The sequence below is a fragment of the Maniola hyperantus genome, chromosome 1 (assembly GCF_902806685.2).
Source record: "Maniola hyperantus chromosome 1, iAphHyp1.2, whole genome shotgun sequence".
Classification (NCBI taxonomy): domain Eukaryota; kingdom Metazoa; phylum Arthropoda; class Insecta; order Lepidoptera; family Nymphalidae; genus Maniola; species Maniola hyperantus.
In genome coordinates this window covers 13040981-13061357 of record NC_048536.1, presented here as the reverse complement: position 1 = coordinate 13061357, position 20377 = coordinate 13040981, and the positions used below count along the sequence as shown (strand labels likewise).

The window sequence follows — 20377 nt, the reverse complement described above, 5'->3', positions numbered from 1 at the left end:
TCCGAATCAGTGCGTGGTAGATGCACTTGACGTTTAAAAAGTATAAGTTTTAAAAGTTTATTTGGATAAGTGTTTCTATTCTGTTCTAAAGTTTTAAAAAACCTGACTGTGGTTCACACTGTATTATATCTTGTGATTATTAAATGAAAAACTAGTGTATTTGGTAATATTATCTATATTTTAATTTGATATAATATTCAGGTACATTAGATTAATACAAATATATTGGTGCAATAATCATTAAAATCTATCCACTTTGAGAGACTAAACCTAAACGTAGTTTCTGGGAACAAACAAAGTATATATATGAACACAACAACCACTCCATTCATTGCGCAGTCGGGTGAAGTTATAATTATAAAAATTCAATTGATAAAAACAAAAAGCTTGAGCTCTGATGTCTTAAATAGGTGATTTCGGGTAGGTAGATATCACATATAAATCCGGAAATATAAGAACTGTCTCGCGCGTGATATATCTATACAAATGATTCATATATTACATGTTTATAAGCGATGTTCATTGAAAAATTCGGCTGACTTTATTAATCCAAAAACAAGAGATAATTTAGATGCTTAAAACTTCTCGGTTATGCTTCGATGAATTCGCTAAGTTTCACACCGAGCGGTAAAGTAACGGTTAAAATTTTCGGAGCCGTTTTGTGATTAAGATTGTATAATACTGTTTTACGGGAATTTTCTTATGAGATTTTTTTTTTGCAAACATATGATTATTTATGCATAATTATAGATCATGAATGTGGTTTATCTTTATAGCTTAATAGATTAATAGCCAAAAATATCGATAATAATCATCGTTATAAACTTGTTGTTAAAACAAATAAAAAAGAATTTGGAGTTAAGTATGCGATTTTGTTCCGTTTGTTACAAATTGCGGACAGTTATAGATCACGCCTTAACTATCGATTTGTTTAAAAGACGCATTAAAATAATAAATAAAGTACAGAATAAAATGAGTTTAACGTTAGGATTACTATATTGGCATTTGACACAAATCTATGAGCCACGTTAATCGTGAATCATAGAATCACAATATTGTGTTTATTTAATATCAGATAGATTTCTACTTTTACTTTTAACCTTTAGTTGTACTAACTACCTACCTATTTTGCAATAGTGATAAAAAAGAGACTTAATCTTAGATTTTTTTCGAAACATGTTATACTATCTCGACACGGATTACTTTATGACTAGTGCTATTATTGATCATTATTTGTGCTATTTGAACAGTTTTACTAGCCGGCCATACACCGACGAAATGGATGCGAGCTAGTATTCGTTCTGATAGATCGCCACAAAGAAACCCGAGAGCTTTTTTCTGAAAACCAGAGCTGGTTGGCAGCTTGAGCGCGACAACAGCTAAAAGACTGCTTTAATGTTTCACACTAAGTACATTGGGAGCTTCCTCGGTCATCTTCTCGTCAATAAAGATAATAAATGTAAAAATAAACCCTATTAATTGTAGTTTTAAATACCTTCAAACTTTGCTCTGCTCTTTGCGCCTATTTGAATTCTGAAACGGACCCTAAAGAAAATTTATTATTCATAATTAGGTAAATATACATTTTTCTCTTTTACAGAGTGAAGAGCTTCGATCTCAGCTTGAGAATGAGCAGCACTATTGCGTGGTGTACCGCACTCAGGCGAGCGAGGCGCGCGCGCAGCTCGAGGAGAGCTCACGCGCCACGCGCGACCTGGAGCAGGAGCGCGCCAGCCTCATGCACCAACTGCAGCTGGCCATCGCGCGGGCGGACTCCGAGGCTATCGCGAGGTGTGTACTACATCCGTGCTAATGATTTAGGCTTATTTTTTGGTTGACCGACATAAATTAATGTAAATAGCGGGTACGTACGATACGATAATTTTAAATTATCGAAAACGAAGAAAGCAGAAATTTCACGCGTTGCAGATAGACTTTTTTAGTGCTTGGAATTTCAGTAGGGAAAAATGCATTGTGCTTAGTGCGTTCTAAAGTTGGTGTGCAATCAGCGAACTCGTTGGTATAATAAATAAATAAATAATATTGGCTCATATCAAATATAGTTTTTAACTGTGTTGCGTTCTGCGCGTGCTAGCTGTTGGTATATGCGATGAGCATAATTAATTAATGTAACAAGCTTGCGTAATTAACAAAGTTTGTCGTGTCGTGTGAATGTGAATAACACGTCATGTCAACGTGTGCGAAGGTCGATAGCGGAGGAGACGGTGGGCGAGCTGGAGAAGGAGAAGACGATGAAGGAGCTGGAGATGCGCGACGCACTGGCGCAGCACCGCAGTGAGCTGGCGGCGCGCGACGCGCTCGTGCAGGGCCTGCGCGACCGCGACCACGAGAACCGCGCCACCATCGATCTGCAGCGGAAGGTATGTAAACAACATGGTTGAACGTGTGCAAAGGTCGATAGCGGAGGAGATGGTGGGCGAGCTGGAGAAGGAGAAGACGATGAAGGAGCTGGAGATGCGCGACGCACTGGCGCAGCACCGCAGTGAGCTGGCGGCGCGCGACGCGCTCGTGCAGGGCCTGCGCGACCGCGACCACGAGAACCGCGCCACCATCGATCTGCAGCGGAAGGTATGTAAACAACATGGTTGAACGTGTGCAAAGGTCGATAGCGGAGGAGATGGTGGGCGAGCTGGAGAAGGAGAAGCCGATGAAAGAGCTGGGGCCGCGCGACGCGCTGGCGTACTGTAGTTACGAGGCCTTTTCGTGTGATGCCAATAGGCTAGTTGACACTTTTTTTAAGTAGGTCTTAAATCTACACTAATATTATAAAGAGGAAAACTTTGTTTGTTTGTTTGTTTGTTTGTTTGTTTGTTTGTTTGTACTGAATAGGCTCAAAAACTACTGGACCGATTTTAAAAATTCTTTCACAATTCGAAAGCTACATTATCCACGAGTAACATAGGCTATATTTTATTTTGGAAAAAAATAGGGTTCCGTAAGATATTTGGGTTTTTCGGACACAAGGTGTAAAAAATCAACCAGAAAAGTTACTTATTTTGCGTACGCTGCCTAAACTATAAAAGATAGAACCATAAAATGTTCTAATTAATTGTAGATCTTATAAATATCTACAAAAAAGTCCGCGACACACTATACCCATCTATGTCGAGTGAGGCACAGCAACCATTTTTTTATTTAAAAATCTTGAATTTTTTTTGGACTACATTTAAACGCGTTTATTTTACTCATGCTATTAATCCTTATCAAAATAAATGATTTCATCACTAAGAACAGTTTATGGAGATAATATTTGGTCTTTGAATGATTAAAATTGGACGTTTGGTTTTGAAGTTATGGCGAAATTAAAATATTACGATTTCTGCTGCACGGCCCGTTGCGAAGTGGGCGTCACCAAGGCGGGGGTGCGCGTGCGGGAGGGGAGTTTAGATCTATGAGTAAGGTACCCGCGCGGCTCCCGTAAATGACGCGGTTCGAAAATTCCACCCGAGCGAAGCCGGGGCGGGTCAGCTAGTATTATATAAAGAGGTAATGTCGTTAAGTTTGTTTGTAGGGGGTAATCTTTAGAACTACTGAACCGATTTTAAAAATTCTTTCACCAGTAGAAAGCTACATTATTCCTGAGTGACATAGGCTATACGGGATCTTTAAAAACCTAAATCTACGCGGGCGAAGCCGCGGGGATCAGCTAGTGGTTAATATTTGTCCTATTAGATCAAAAAAATTAACACTATATTTTTTTGCGCCCTAAAAACCGTAAAACTTTAATTTAAAAATATATTTTTCTTAGACAGGTGAAAACACTATCGGCCATGTTTGGCCGATAGATTATCTGTGCTCTGACGTCATGCATTTGTAAACAACAGCATAACCTCCCAAAGTTTAATAAACATGACTTCTATACTAGTTTACATGAAAAATATAGTAATTATCGTTATTGTATCATCCGAAAATGTAAAAACGCATCGATAAAGACCACAGGAGAGTTGTGGATTAGAGTGCCCAGTGAAATAAATATACGTAACACGCGAAGACTTGCTTAAACGGATCCTATATCACTAACGACTGCAACCCAAATTTATTTTTGCAAAGATCACTTTGTTGTAAGTCTTACTTACCTAATAACTTATTCAATTTATAAAGAGAAAACGAAAATTTTTTACGATTACTATGAGTTTTTATAAATATATAAAAACTAGCTTATGCTCGTGACTTCGCCCGCGTGGACTTCATAAATTTCAAACCCCCATTTAACCCACTCAGGGCTGGAATTTCAAAAAATCCTTTCCTAGTGGATACCTTCTCTTTACCTACAAAGAACACACCCACCAAATTTCATGTATCTAGGACCAGCTGTTTAGATGTTTAGGCTGTGCGTTGATATATAAGTTAGTCAGGACTTGAAATTTTATATATATGGATACTACGTTAGCCAATAGGGATGACATTTCTTTGTTTACATATTTAATGACGTCACATCATGGCTGACAGCGTTTTCTGAGTTTCAAATAAAAATAAAAACTGTATTTTTTTAAATTGGATTTATATATCCATCCTGCGTTTTTAATAATTGTTAATGATATATTTCGTTGTCTTAAGTAAAATACTATAATAAATAATCATTTATTGGACGAAATTAGATATGAGTCAAGTAGCCTATTGCGTGTGGTGTTATAAAGGAATAAGGCCGGCAGCATATTACCAGAAATTGCTGAAGTTGTCTGTCAAAAACGTTGTGAACATCAGAAGCGGACGTTCGACCCAGCAACACATGACAGTATGCTGAGTCTAGTACATAGTGATACATGCATATAGTTTTGTTGTAGGTTTTTGTGGTCATAAGGAATACTACGATTTAACTTGTCGACTTAAAATAGCAAAGTTTCCATGTACCAATGTGATCTGAACGTCATTGTATGCAGGAAGTGGACGAGCTGCGGCGCAGCGGCACGGCGCTGGCGGAGCGCGTGGCCACGCTGCAGCGCTTCCAGGAAGAGGTGGACCGCCTCAACAAGAAGCTCAACTCCGAGATCATGCTCAAGCAGCAGGCCGTCAACAAGCTCGCCGAGATTATGAACAGGTATGATTTGTCAGCTTTTGCCTCACTGAAAACGAAAAGTAGCGAAAAGTAGCTATGACTTAATAAGCTTTTAGTTTTCTTTATTATATCTCTCCATGACAGAAAAAAATCGAAATCAAGACCACTCAATCTACAAGCAGTATACCTATAGAGAGAGAGAGAGCCAGCGCGCGCCAGTCCTTCGTTATTTTATAAAAGCTGAAAGTTTCTCTGCGCATTGTCCCCCACACTGGGAGGAACATTTGTTTGGCTCATGGTGGCGTTGGGAGATAACAGGTAATAAAGGTGTAAAAGATCTTGTCAAAGTATAAAGTCAATTTGTTGTATTTATATTTTCTTCGGAATTGTATTATAAATCACGTCATGCATTGCTGATGGTCGATATTGGGGTACTGAGATTGGACGATATGTTGATTCCTAGAAGCTCAACACTATCGGTAATCGGAACGGATATACTTCAAAAAATCGTAGTAAGTGGGAATGAACTCCGTTTCACGGAAAAGTTTCTACAAAGGTCTGTATAATACAAAACTAACAAAGTATTCCATGTAACAGGAAAGACATGAACCCAGCATCAACGAAAAACAAGAGCAAGATGTCGGTTCGGAAGGACAAGGACTACCGCAAGCTGCAGCAGGAGCTGACGCGCGAAAAAGAGAAGTCCGATCAGCACATTGCCAAGCTGCAGCGCGACCTGCAGGACTCGCAGCAGCAACTGCTGGAGGAGCAGCAGACGAGGTTGCGTCTCGCTATGGAGGTATGTACTCCAGCAAGGTAATTCTGCATTTGCATTTGGTGGAGTCACGATACGAGCGAGCGAGAGACATAGCGAGTGAACGAGAAGAAAACATTCCACTATGGTGCAGAGTTAATTAGACCGAGATATAGGGTATACGCGCTAACTCGACCCGAGGAGTTCGCATCATCGTCAACCAGCATGTTCCGGGAGGAATTTATAAGCAGTTGGTGACTGGTTCTCTACATCTCTCTTATGGCCTTCGTCCATGTGTGAGACAAATAATTATTTGTACTCTTTATTTCTATTACTTTTTATTAAAAACTAGCAACCTGCCTCAGCTTCAGTGCTAATAAAGAAAATTAGAACTGTATTGAGATTTTCATACAAATATATGGTTCGGATTCCAGTTTTCTGGTAGATTTCCCAAAAAAAATTCTTTCATACAATGTGTCCTGACAATTATGAATTATAAAAAAAATCAGCTATATCGGTCGAGCCATACCTACCTTTCTATCGTGCGGCAATTTGTTATTATTTACATAAATACACATTTTGTAGGTTGATAGCAAAGACGTGGAAATTGAGCAACTCAAGGAGAAGCTCGCCGCGCTGACCAGCGAGACGGCTTCGCAGTCCTCCGCAGACGCCGAGGATGGCGAGACGGAGCAGACGCTCGAAGGCTGGCTGTCCGTGCCCTTCAAGCAGAACATACGAAGGCACGGCTGGAAGAAACAATACGTAGTGGTCTCCTCTAAGAAGATTATTTTCTACAACTCTGAAAATGATAAACAAAATACCACAGACCCCGTTATGATATTGGATCTGAGGTGAGATATTTTAAATTATCAAACTTGTAACTTCTATGAATCTATATATATATATATATATAAAAGGAAAGGCTTACTGACTGACTGGCTGATTGATTTATCAACGCAGAGCTCAAACAGCTGGAGGGATCGGGCTGAAATTTGGCATGTAGCTAGCTATTATGACGTAGACATCCGCTAAGAAAGGATTTATGAAAATTTAATTCCTAAAGGGGTAAAACAAGAGTGAAATTTGTGTAATCCACGCGGACGAGGTCGCGGGCATAAGCTAGTGAGCTATTAAATTTGCTTATACTGTAATAGGTAGAGAATACATTATAAATCAGCCTTGTGATCTTTTAAAATTTTGGTCCTATAAAACTTCTAAACAGCCTAGTGATCTGTGACAGCTAGTGGTTAGGACGTCCACCTTCTAATCGGAGGTCGGGGGTTCGATCCCGGGCACGCACCTCTAACTTTTCGGAGTTATGTGCGTTTTAATTCATTAAATATCACTTGCTTTAACGTTGAAGGAAAACACCGTGAGGAAACCTGTATGCCTGAGAGTTCTCCATAATGTTCTCTAAGGTGTGTGACGTCTACCAATCCGCACATGGCCAGCGTGGTAGACTATGGCCAAAACCCTTTTCACTCTGAGAGGAGACTCGTGCTCTGCAGTGAGCCGGTGATGGGTTGATCACGATGATGATGATGATGATGAAAACTTGTAAATATGATATAAATGATTTTTGCCGTTTCAGCAAAGTGTTCCACGTGCGGTCGGTGACGCAGGGCGACGTGATCCGCGCCGACGCCAAGGACATCCCTCGCATCTTCCAGCTGCTGTACGCGGGCGAGGGCGAGGCGCGACGCCCCGGCGACGCGCAGGACTTGCCGTCCGACGCCGCTGACCACGCCGGTACTAAAGATGGGCGTTATTGGCTATTTACGGCAACGGTTAATCAACAGTTACTTAGTTTCAATACCGATATTGTTAACCGTTGCCGAATATCGGTATCAGAGTTGTGTTTCAACTAATTTAATATGCGCAACGCGCAGCGGTTTCCGTAGTAGTAACAAAGCTAGCTGCCGTATCAATACCGTCTGTATAGCTAGCGCGCGCATATTCACTAAAATAAAACCAATTTTACTTTCATGAATATCGTGAAATAATCACAACCTTAAGTTCATAGCAGTAAAGTTTAATTTGATCATTGACATAGGTCAAACAATAGTGGACGCCTGCACGAATAGTTTGCCACAGTCCAGTTAACCAAAAACATTTCATAAAGATTGATAAACCAAAGAGGACCTTATCTCTATTACTCTAAGGCTAACTGTATTTAGAATGATAGATCAAAGTGTAATGGACAAGTACTTGTACAGTTAAGCCTTAGCGTAATAGAGATAAGATCGGCTTTGGTTTACCAAGTTCTTAGTTACTAAGCCGGTAGCCAATAACCGCTCCTTCTCAGCTTTCAGTGAAAGAAAGAAAGAGAAGGCATAATTATTGCGTTTCTAGTTACCCAAAAACCAAACAATGCATTGTCGGTTGCCAGTTGGCAGTGTTGCGTTGTCAGGTGGTTCGTCATAGATGATAACTGAAAACCGTTGCTAGCTACGACAATAACGCTATGGTACGCTATAGGCACGGCAGCGGTTTTCAGTTAAGTTAAGCTATAGCGGACACATGTCTAGCCGGTACGTATCCAGCGAGGCGACGCCATTCATGTTTGGGGACGAGCCAGTTTTTATAAGTACAATAATTCAAATTTGTTCTGCCGATCGCTATTATCCCTCCCTCTCAGGCCTGTGACCCTGTAGATATCTCTTTAGGCTGTGGTCTAGTTCAAAAAATACGTGGAAAAACTAGGGAACAAACGATTGCGTGAGTGACAGATTCGAGCATTTGGTATGACATTTGCAGTCTATTTTGACTTGTAAAACATATTGCGCATGTTATAAATGCTGAAATGTAGCCTATGTCTGTCCCCGGGATGCAAGCTAGCTCTGTACCAAATGCATTAAATCAGTTAAAGAGATGGGCCTTGAAAGCTAGCAGACAATAATTAATACACTTTCACATCTATAATATAAAAATGAATCACTAAATGTGTTGGTCATCGCAAATCTCGAGAGCAGCTGAACCGATTTCGCTAATTCTTTTTTTATAATATTCCTTGAAGTACGAGGATAGTTCTTAGACTGATTATATACTGATAGATAGACTGTTAGGCGGAACGAAGTTCGCCAGGGCAGCTAGTTTATAATATTAAGATTAGTATGGAAGAGTAATGAATTGGCATGTGTGCAGGTAACACAGTGCAGCACAAGGGGCACGACCTGGTGAGCATCACGTACCACATCCCCACGGCGTGCGAGGTGTGCACGCGCCCGCTTTGGCACATGTTCCGGCCGCCGCAGGCCTACGAGTGTCGACGTGAGTGTGCTGTAAAATAGTTGTTTATAAAACGGTTGTATATTGGGTGGTATTAAAACATGTGTGTGAGTTTTAAAAACTAGCCGCAGGTGAGTTTTTAATAGTATCGCACGAACACTTGCTCGCGAATTGCTTCATTATTTAAAAAAATCGATTTTCGGCTTTTTTCTGTCCGTACGTCAGCAATTTCAATTTAATTTTAAATCGTTGGACAGTTTCATACCGGTAACGAGTAACAAGGTTCTTTAACTAAACACACATAAATTAGGTGCTTTTTAAGTACACGTGATATTTATTATTATAATGGTTGAAAGTTCATTTTTATCAAAAGAGTAAAAATAGAACAAGACGGCTCGCAGTCGAATTAGCGCGAATAAAAATTAATATGGGCTGTTTCATATTAGTTTAATTTAAATACAAATTTTAAGTTGCTGAGTTAAACGAAGAATTATTACTTACATTTCAATTTCATTATCGTTGTCTAACTACAATCTGCAATGCAAGTGTTTTCTTGTATTCATTTGTCCATAATTGTTTCAATACAAGTCCTGGACGAAATATCAATTAATGATCTCATTTAGTTTAAAAGGCTGACTCTTCTGTTTTTTTTGAAATCACTTGGGAAGTCGTTGGCTTCGCCACGTTCTTCCAATATTAGTCGGCCGGGAACTGCTTTATTTCCGGCCTAAATAGTAATGTACTATTTTATTGGTACAATATTACAATAAGAAAAAAATTGTTCTGTTTGTAACGTAGGTTGCCGTATGAAAATCCACGTGGAGCACGTGTCTGAAGGCGAGGGCGTGGCGGCGTGCAAGCTGCACGCGGACCGCGCTCGCGAGTTGCTGCTGCTGGCGCCCGGCGCGCCCGAGCAGCGCCGCTGGGTTGCGCGCCTGGCGCGTCGCGTGCAGCGCTACGGGTACCGCGCCGCGCACACCAACCACGACCACACCAAGCTCTCGCCCAGGTAACACTGACTCGTTGTGGCGTGCTCCTGCTTGTGCACTGATATCCAATTAACACCCGTATTCACAAACGTTACTATGAGGTCTCATGGTGCGCTCGAACGGACAGGGTAGCTCGCTAGCTACTTTACGCGACACATAGTGTGGCAAAACAATACTGTTTTGCCAGTTTGTACAGTTTCTTGGTTGTCGGAGATTTAAATAATTTGTTCCGTTTGAAAAATCGGAAATTGCGATGGATTACAGTAGTAGTAAATAGTAAATAAATAAAGTAAATCATTGAGAAAATATATTTACAAAGAACGATCACCACAAAAAACTGATATCTACCTACGTGATTTGCAAAATTCTTTCTATTATTACAGTTCTGATGAATTTTGAAGAAGCAATAGATATTTTAAAGATATTGTTATGAATCAGATCTTTTGAAAGTTACCCGTCGAGGCTATCCAGTGCCTCTTATTTTATTAGTTACTAGTGACTTTAAAATTTTATTCATCTAAGAGTTGAATAAAATTAAAAATAATAAGAATAAACATCAAATATTCAGTTCATATGTGATTTGAAAAAAAATATAACAAGTTGAATTCCGCTTAGTAAATGTTTATCTACTGATTCGGGTACCCTAATGACAATTCTAGTTTTGGGTTTTAATGATAGTCTGTCATTTGGACACCATCAGTAGGTCGATTTCGTAAAACGTGCATAAATCATTATTACAATCTCAATTATTGTTGAATTTGTGCGATGCTTGTTGCAACTATGGATTGTGATTTGTGGCCAATTATAGTGAGAGAGCATCAACCAATCAGAGGTGATTGCGATCGTGACATTGTTACTGTCATTCTACCGCAATCGAGCACCTGGTAGTCACTCGAGTGAAGGTGTATCCAAAGTTGACCAATCAAGCACTCCATTATTGCTATACGTTACGCACAGCAAATAGTCCTTTAAATATTGTTTATGAAATGAATGGCTTGTGTTGCTGCCATACTCGAGGAAGCAACGTTTATGAATGCAAGTGTAAATGTCTAATTTGATCCTAAGGTGATGATAATAAACTATCGATTTTTTTTGTATTTTAAATATCCTTGAGAAATAGCTGCCACCATTCATTAGGTTCATGAGCTGTCATGGCATCACACAAATAGGTAAACAACGGCATTTACTTAGTGAAATACATTACAACTACAATCCATGTGATGTCACAGTCAGAATGAGTCAGGCTACAGTTTCGTGTATTTCGAATATTTGTAGCACAGAAAAAAACTGAAATCTTTAAATTTAATTTTTCATTTAATTAACATTTTTCAATTGCTTATTGCTAATAGTATCTTGTTCATGCATTTTTAGATATTTTTTCGCTTGGTGTATACCCTATTGCAACAAGTGATCCTCTGAAGTATGTAGTTTGCAGCCATTTGTATATTTATAGGGACTCGATGCGGTCGAACCTGAAGGTCGCGTACATGAACGCGTCGCAGCGCAGCTCCACGCTGCCCGCCAACGCCTCGCTGCCGCGCCAGTGACGCCAGTGCGCTACACCACACACGCGCCACTGCCCGCCCAAACCTAGCCACACACCAGTCAATTGGGTATTTTCCTACTTTCGAATTTGATAAATATTATTACGTTATTATAAACTAGGATAAAAATGATGACGTACGCTGAAAAAAATATTAAAATCCAACACAGATTTACAAAGTTACAGACATTTTAATTTTGGAGTGGGAGGGTCTTCTATACCTTTCTCGCAAACAGAAAATTTGTGTGAAACCGCACGAAGCTACTATGGCATTAGTCAAAATGACGTCATAATTCTATATCGCTATCTCTGTCTAATTAGAAATATAAATGCTTATAATATTTTTGTTATTTAGTTTAATTAGTTTAATTAGTTTTTCAGTTTACGTCATTATTTTTATCCTAGTTTATAATAAAGTAAAAAAAAATTTAAGTAAAATACCCAATTACGACGAATTATTAACTATGTTACATCCGACCGAAGAATTCGTGTAACGTTTAAAAATGCAAACACATTATTCTGTTATTCAGTGTCGTGACGCGACAGAAGTCGATCGGAACTGAGATGAATCATTTCACAGGTAACATGTGAAAAATCATGTGAAAAACTTTTTCGTATTATGTAACACTTCCTAACTCAAGTAGCCTGTGGAAAATCAAAAAGCAAATATCGGCAACATCGTCTCATCAGTTTGTTATTCATTAAAACTTAGCCGTCGATTTTTCACCAATGTTGACCAAAACTTATAGCGTAAATAGCACAATTTTAGTTTGGTTCAGATTGCTATAAATACATTCGTTCAATTGATACGCGACAGAAATCGATCGGAACTGAGTTGGACCATTTCACAGGTAGCATGTGAAAAATCACGTGAAAAGCTTTTTGATATGTAACATTTGCTTGCTACGTTACTGAAAGTAGCCTGTGGAAAATCACGAAGCAAACATCGGCAACATCGTCCCATCATTTTGTTTTTTATTAAAACTTACAGCCCGTTTCCACTTGTCGGCTGTCGGGGCCAATTTTAATCGGATGTTCCAGGGGCAAAACATTTTATATGAAGTTAGTCACACTTGTCTCAAACTGATTTTGTGTCAAAATGTTCTGCCGCTGGAACATCCGATTAAAATTGGGGCCGACAGCCGACAAGTGGGAACGGGCTGCTAGCCGTCGATTTTTCACTAATGGTGACCAAAACTTATAGCGTAAATAGCACAATTTTAGTTTTGTTCCGTTTGTTATGAATACAATCGTTCATTTGATAGTATTTCTCAAAAAGTTTACGTAAAGTTCTGTTTTATTTTGTACTTGGTGATGATATACAACTGCTTAGTACGATCTGTTATATTGGTGGTATTGATTTTAAGAGATCTGAAATTCGGCCTGTAACATCTTAAATTGGAATTCTACATATAGTAACCTATTTTTTATTACTGTTATTATGATTAAAGGATCGTTATTGTGACGTCATTAGTTTTTAGCATCATTACAAGTATGAGAATTTACTTACATAAATAGATAGCAATAATAACCATTGGTACGTATGGGTGCAATGTCATAGACACCGTGAGCTATACGATTATATTGTATAAAGATACTATAAATCCAGTCCAGATAAGCATTCGTATTTTAATAAATGAAGCAAATTCGTACACTTGCTCGTGTGACACACATGCGCATATCGGCACAGACTACATAGAAACTGACAAGCATGCTCCAGAACATGGCGGCCCGTTACCAGTCTAAAGAAATCATAGTAAAATTTAATCATAGAAAATCTTAAATGCGCTATTTTTAAACCATTTCTCTGTGATGCAGCGCTGATATTATTTTTTCTATTAAAAGCGTTTTTTTTATTAAACTTTTATCAGCGTTAAAAATTCACCACAAGGCTTAGTTAAAATAATATACAACTTCCGAACCTATACTAGCGAAAATTATTTCTGAATTATAAAGAATCTACATTAGGGTTCTATTTTATTGAGCTTGGTTGCACCACTACGTCTTGAAGACGATTTTTTTAATGAGTTAATATTATATTGGACATGCTTGAATTTAAAAAATCAAGAATGTTGTCTCTTATCACTAATATCCAGAAGATTTATTAGATGTTTTATAGTGAAGTCAATCAATCATAACCATAAATGTGTAAATATTAATTACATTGTGTTTATATTCAGTATAATATTATTACTTGTAATTTGCTGGTTATATAAAAACGCGTTGGTAGGTGGCAATAGGTACGCCGTGACTGGTGCGATAGACTTGCTTTTAGTTGTTCGCAAAGGTTTAACGAAAGGATTTTAGGGCAAGTTGCAAATCAGGTGTTTAATGTTATGGTTACCGTTATACTTTGACCGCCAAAAAAGCAGTGTTGCACTATTGATACCTCTATGTTCAAGCTTAAAATTAAAATTTTGATCATAAGTTAGTGTTAGCGAGCCTCACAAAAGAGATTAAACTAAACGCCTCAACTAACTCACAAAGAGTTTATTATTTAGTAAAAACAATTATTATTGGTGGCTTTTAAAATGTATAATCTTATGTTTACATTTTTGCCTTCTGTGTGAACCCCGTATGTATAAAGCGCGATCGGTGCGCACCGGTTTCTTCTCGCGTCTCCCGCAGAATAGCGCGCGATGAGTAAGCAAATCCGTGCAATCCATTTTGCTTTTATCAAAAGTTTAACGGTACTGTAACGTAAATTTAACTGCTTGTTTTGCAACTGGTCCTAGTCTCGCGTTTTATAAGTGGCGTAACTAATGTAAAGTGGAACGTTTGAACTCCTAAAAGAGTCCAAAATTATGAATATTACCATGTACGCACGTGGTACTCACATGGCTGATTGTATATTCAAGCAAATTCGAATGTGTAGACGCAACGTCGAGCACTGCTATGCGCTTGCAGTTGCTCGTCGAGCATGTAACTGTGTTAGGACCCTGTATACACTATTCAATGGATTCATAAAGTTACTTTTTTGATGATATTTCAATCCGGGAGATTTTATCTGCTCATATTATGGAGGTATTTGTAGCTAATGAAATATTTTTGTATTCTTACTCATTTTAATGTGAAAATTTTGCTACCGGAAAGTTACATATACAAATATCTTTGTAATGGCTCAGTACTATAAACTGCATTACCTCGCTCAAGAAAATTCTAAATAGTATTTTATTTATGTTGTTACTTTTATATTATTGTTACTTAATCAGCTCATTTTACTGGCCTACCATATTGTAAACAACCATTATAAGTGCATTGTTAGAAAATTACAAGTTTCATCTACAAAAAAAAACGAATGTAATGTTATACAATGGTCACAACATTATTTGATAAAATATGTTTTATGTTTCACTACACTTCATTAGGATATCCACTGTCCACTGACAATGAAGTTGTGGAATATCAAGTGGCACAGAAAAAAAATTAAATACGAAAACGAATATGAAAATAACTAACATTATTACTTAGGAAAAGTTAGTGGCTGCCAGAGAATCTTTTATTTTGCCTACTTTCAGAATTTGATTATGCTTAATTTAACTGCTTATGATTAATTTGTGATGATTTTTATTTAAAAAAGATTTTTTTTGTTTAAATTTTGAAAATTTGTACTATCCTTTTTTGCATGTTTAGTGAAAAACGGGCAAAGGAATGGGACAAAGTAATGAATTGCATCAGTTATTTGCGTTTGAATAGATACATCAAACTATTATAATATAACATTTGGTCACTTTCTTTTGAAAGTTGCTGTTTTTGTTTTCGTAAGTGATACGAGCCATTAAAATCAGTATTAAACTTGTACTAACATAGTCCTCACGTCTCAACCTTAATGTGGCTAGCGAAGCCAATGAGTGTACAATCCTGCCACTAAACATTTTGCCTTCAAAATCCCATAGTTCGTACGTCTATAACGGAATTGATTTTACTTAGTAATTAGTATTTACAACTACTGTATACACGCCTGGAACTGTTACACGATGTCCAACTATTTATTCTAAATATAATAATTCTAAGAGCTTATGCACTCGCCGACATTTTCTCGCGCAGTTATACCCGGCAGTAAACCTCGAGCTTTAGAAAGAGGTAATCGGTAGTTTCGGCTTCGTAGAGTGTCATCTCTGTCGTTGCGACTGACAAGTCAGCGACAGAACGTCACATAGGTATGAGTGACTGAGACGCCGCTCTACGAATCCGTATTATATGTATACTATGAACATTTACAGCATGCTCCCGTACTTTAAACGAGCTGTTAACGCGATATAGCCGACTAGGTAGTAATTAGTTCACAAATGCTTGTTTGCAATAATTGTTCTAGTGGGGAGCATTAATGAAACGCGTGGCGACGCGCGAAAAAATGTCGAGCGTGCAAGGTTGTCTGAGGAACACGATATACTTAGCAAATCTACTGCTCCCACATTTGCTGATTAACGAAGAACAGTGCCATAAATGTTTGTAGTTTATTGGTAATTGCTCAACCGAAATAGTTAAACAATTCACGTGTAACCTTAGAAATAAGACTCGAAAGGGCTTCCTTCAATCACTCCAATTTACTGTAGAACAAGATAAAAACTTGATAATATTGTAAAAGTTCAAATCTTGTAAAAATGTAAAATTAGTTTGAAAAGCAATACTGCGTGTTCAGGAATAGCAATATCGACAAAAGATGTTTTATGGCTTCTTGGTATTGATTTCTGGGTGCCAAAATTTCTTTTTTTATAGTACCAATAATTTTTATTTTTATTTTAGTGGTTAACATACACTAAAAGATAATTTAAAAGCCGTAATACATACTAAAATGTTGATAATTTAGTTATGTAATTCGCCTTATAAATAAGAATCAATAATAATAAAGACCGCATGTACAAATGATAGTTAAAAATCTCTTGTAATTTTAAGTATGTCGGCTTAAATGGTTGTGTGATGCAACACCAATTTGAACTGAATTTATTATGTAGGATTTAAAAATATCGAATTATAAAAGGTAACACCGAATTGAACTGCTTGAATGATTGTTGTCTGTTGTGCAGTCTTCATAGTGATTACTAAAGTACAAAATTAGATGTGAAAGTACATTTTGTAACTCACAACCCGAGTTTCTTCCAAGTTTGTATCTCGACTTTCCTTTCCGTTGACGACGATGTGGTTTGTAATAACTTACTGTTACACAATGAGTAATTGACTAGATCCTTTGTAGGAAATGAACTGGCCTAATGTAAATGAGGTATACGAACTGCTACATGCTGGTAAGAAGGCTCAGACTTGGCTAGCTGTGATACTAGAGTGTGTGTAGAGACACCCGTGGTGCTAAAGCGAAACAGGCCTCCGACGCGTTGTTGTTACTAGTTCTCGTTAAACATATTATAATGTGCTGTTTATTATTGCTCTATAAACTGTTAACATTCCTGCAACAAAAGCTGTTGAGTTTTGTTTATATTAGTTTTATATCAACTCGAGTTCAAACCTGTCGCTTGACCAGTTGTCGCTTTTATATTATCTAGATTTAAGTTCGGAATAATCTCTATCCAATGAACCCTGACATAAGAATTTCAAAGTTACGTACTTAAAATCGTTTGATGAATTGCAATTGCAATTGCGTAGTGTACGCTTATTTTTTTAACGCATTTTAAATTATATTTTGTTAGGGCAGCTATTGTAAAGTTCGTGAAAGTCATTCCATCATGTACCGTCAAATTATTTTGTTACCCACTTTCGGTTATTTTTGTTTATTACCAAAGAAATTTTGGAAAATTTTATTTTACAAATGCGATTGCGATCTTTTTAAAGTAATAGTCCGTTAATAATTCATGCTTGTCATTAATATTAATCCAATATCTATAATTATATTTTATTATGCATAATTACTGCTCTGTTTCTATTGTTGTATGACATTTTGAGAGTATTTTTATTAAGTAGGATCAGACTCGGTGGTGGTTTAAGAAATACTCTCGTAGTGTCGCCCGCGCAGAAGGCACCGTGTCGATAGTGAACAGTGTAAAATCATTAAATATGTAAATTATTTATTGTAACACTTATTAATAATAACTTTTTATTTATCAATTTAAAATTGTAAGTTCCTAACTAGCTAGCTTCTCAGATATCGAATGTGGACAATACAATATTAACTTAACCGTTTGTCATACAGTGGGGTATAATTTAATAATTGCTTGTTTTATCGATAAATCCTTTATTCAGATGTTTTCTGAATGCTCGTAGTACTCTTATTTGAGTAGTATCGTAGAGATAATCCGATGAGCTGTCGTCGCCCCGTCAGCGCTAAGTGGGTGCATTGTCGGCGCGATGTTGGTACACCTTGGTGCACTTTCGGAGTATTGTCGCCGTCATAACAGTGCATTACCCGGCAGGAAACATTGCACATCGAACTTTCAAAAGAGATAACGGTTTCATCGTGGTTTCGTAGAGCGATGTCTCTGTCGTCGAAACCGACAAAACGTCACATAGGTATGAGTGATAGACAACGCTCTACGAAGCCGAAATCTCTAAAGTTCGATGTGCAATCTTTCCTACGGGGTCCTGCTAGGTGATTCGCTAACTCAGTGGCACACAGAACACTCAATGATAGCCACCCAACTCATTTGACATTGGTTGGTTTTATAGTGCTGCTTCACTGAGTGACATCTAAATATTTTTTCGTAGAAAATCTTTAATGGTTTAAAAAAAAATGACAAATGAGATCGGTGCCTATCATTCAATATTAGACATTGAGTTAGCGAATCGGTTGGCTGTACATTTGTTGAAGCGTAGCTTCCGGTGGCCTGTGAGTACGCCTCTAGTGTACTTGGGGTGTGTTGTTGGCCTAATAGACACAATTGGTGAACTTTCAGTACACTGATACGCAGGCACGATACCGCTTCACCGGCGTACTTACGTCCGATTTATCGTTAGTAGTTGCAATACTAATATACCACGTGCCTTAACTACACGGCCCACTCCCATATCATCTAGACATACTATGTTATATTATGTATTGATAGTTATTATAATGTACATATATTGTTTTCAAATAAACCAATATTTTATGGATTTTTTAAGGAATTTGTATATTGTATAGAATATTATTAAATTTATCATAAAATTAATGCCTAGCTCATAAGTGCTACATTTGTGAAAAATAAATAACATTTTAAAAACATATCGTTTTATTTTGTTAACACATTTTTCTCACATACGTACTATTTCTAGACTATGAGTAACATTAATAAACAAAGGTTTAAATAAATTAACAAAAATCACTTTTTGACTATAATAAAATATTAAAAATGCCTTTCATCTAATAAAGAATGCAAATTTTATTTGAAGAATTATTAGCTAGTACAGATAGTATATTACATTTATAACTATTCACTGTGGCTAATTCCGTTGTACACAATCTCTGAACTAAAATGACACGTCTAAATCTATTGCTATCCCTTTCATATTGTTGCTTGCGGAAAAGGATAGCACTTAGACCTGTTAATTTAGTTTAGTTTAGAGATTCTACAAGTGAATCGGCCCCAGTGTTTGTTTTTATAGCTAACGTAGTAATTAGACAGTCGTCTATGATCTAGTTAGTCCATATAAAATATTTTCTTGAATACAGAATAAGTATCTATTCGTTAAACTAATAAGAAACTATTTTAGGTTATATAGGTACCTATTATATACACGCAAAAAACGCACTGTAGAATTTTATTGTCCAGCATGCTTATACAACATTTTAAAAAGCCTTTCAAAGATGTCATTACCACGCTCCTCCGTGGTCATTACACTATAAATTGTTGTGAAAACACTATCTTATCTCTAATTTGATTTGTGCGCTGAATTTAAAATCATGTTTCAGCTTTCAAGAGTTTTTTAAGCTAAGTCTGGTTGAGATCTATAGAGCGCAATTTGACTTTGCTCAGACTTAAGCCACTTAAAACGAGACGGCGTTATATCGCTAGCATAAATCTGTCTCGTTTTAACTGAAGCTTAAGTCAGCACACAGTGCGCTCAATAGATCAGCCTTAGTATCCATGAGTAATAAAACTTCTAAAACTCGTAGCAGTGTCAATGGGCTACTTGACTCATATCTAATTTCGTCCAATAAATCATTATTTATTATAGTATTTAGAGTCCTGACTAACTTATATATCAACGCACAGCTTAAACATCTAAACAGCTGGTCCTAGATACATGAAATTTGGTGGGTGTGTTCTTTGTAGGTAAAGAGAAGGTATCCACTAGGAAAGAATTTTTTGAAATTCCACCCCTGAGTGGGTTAAATGGAGGTTTGAAATTTATGAAGTCCACGCGGGCGAAGTCACGAGCATAAGCTAGTTTTTATATATTTCTAAAAACTCATAGTAAACGTAAAAAAATATCGTTTTCTCTTTATAAATTGAATAAGTTATTACAACAAAGTGATCTTTGCAAAAATAAATTTGGGTTGAAGTCGTTAGTCATATAGGATCCCTTTAAGCAAGTCTTCGCGTGTTACGTATATTTATTTCACTGGGCACTCTAATCCACAACTTTCCTGTGGTCTTTATCGATGCGTTTTTTACATTCTCGGATGATACAATAACGAAAATTACTATATTTTTCATGTACACTAGTATAGAAGTCATATTTATTAAACTTTGGGAGGTTATGCTGTTGTTTACAAATGCATGACGTCAGAGCACGGATAATCTATCGGCCAAACATGGCCGACAGTGTTTTCACCTGTCTAAGAAAAATATATTTTTAAATGAAAGTTTTACGGTTTTTAGGGCGCAAAAAAATATAGTGTTAATTTTTTTGATATAATAGCACAAATATTAACCATTTAAGACCAACTTTAAAAAAGTGTCAAGTAGCCTATT

General features: G+C 37.2%; 1 protein-coding gene across 1 annotated transcript in view; it reads left to right on the top strand.

Moving 5' to 3' along the window:
- Positions 1-18682, top strand: part of LOC117984501 (rho-associated protein kinase 2-like) — a 28106-nt gene extending 9424 nt beyond the window's left edge. Inside the window, 9 exon segments of the mRNA XM_069498741.1 lie at positions 1601-1791; positions 2207-2381; positions 4902-5059; positions 5615-5816; positions 6357-6625; positions 7366-7523; positions 8919-9044; positions 9801-10011; positions 11445-18682. Coding sequence (XP_069354842.1) covers positions 1601-1791; positions 2207-2381; positions 4902-5059; positions 5615-5816; positions 6357-6625; positions 7366-7523; positions 8919-9044; positions 9801-10011; positions 11445-11538 — 1584 coding nt within the window. The 3' untranslated portion in view covers positions 11539-18682.
- The last annotated feature ends 1695 nt before the right edge of the window (positions 18683-20377 follow it).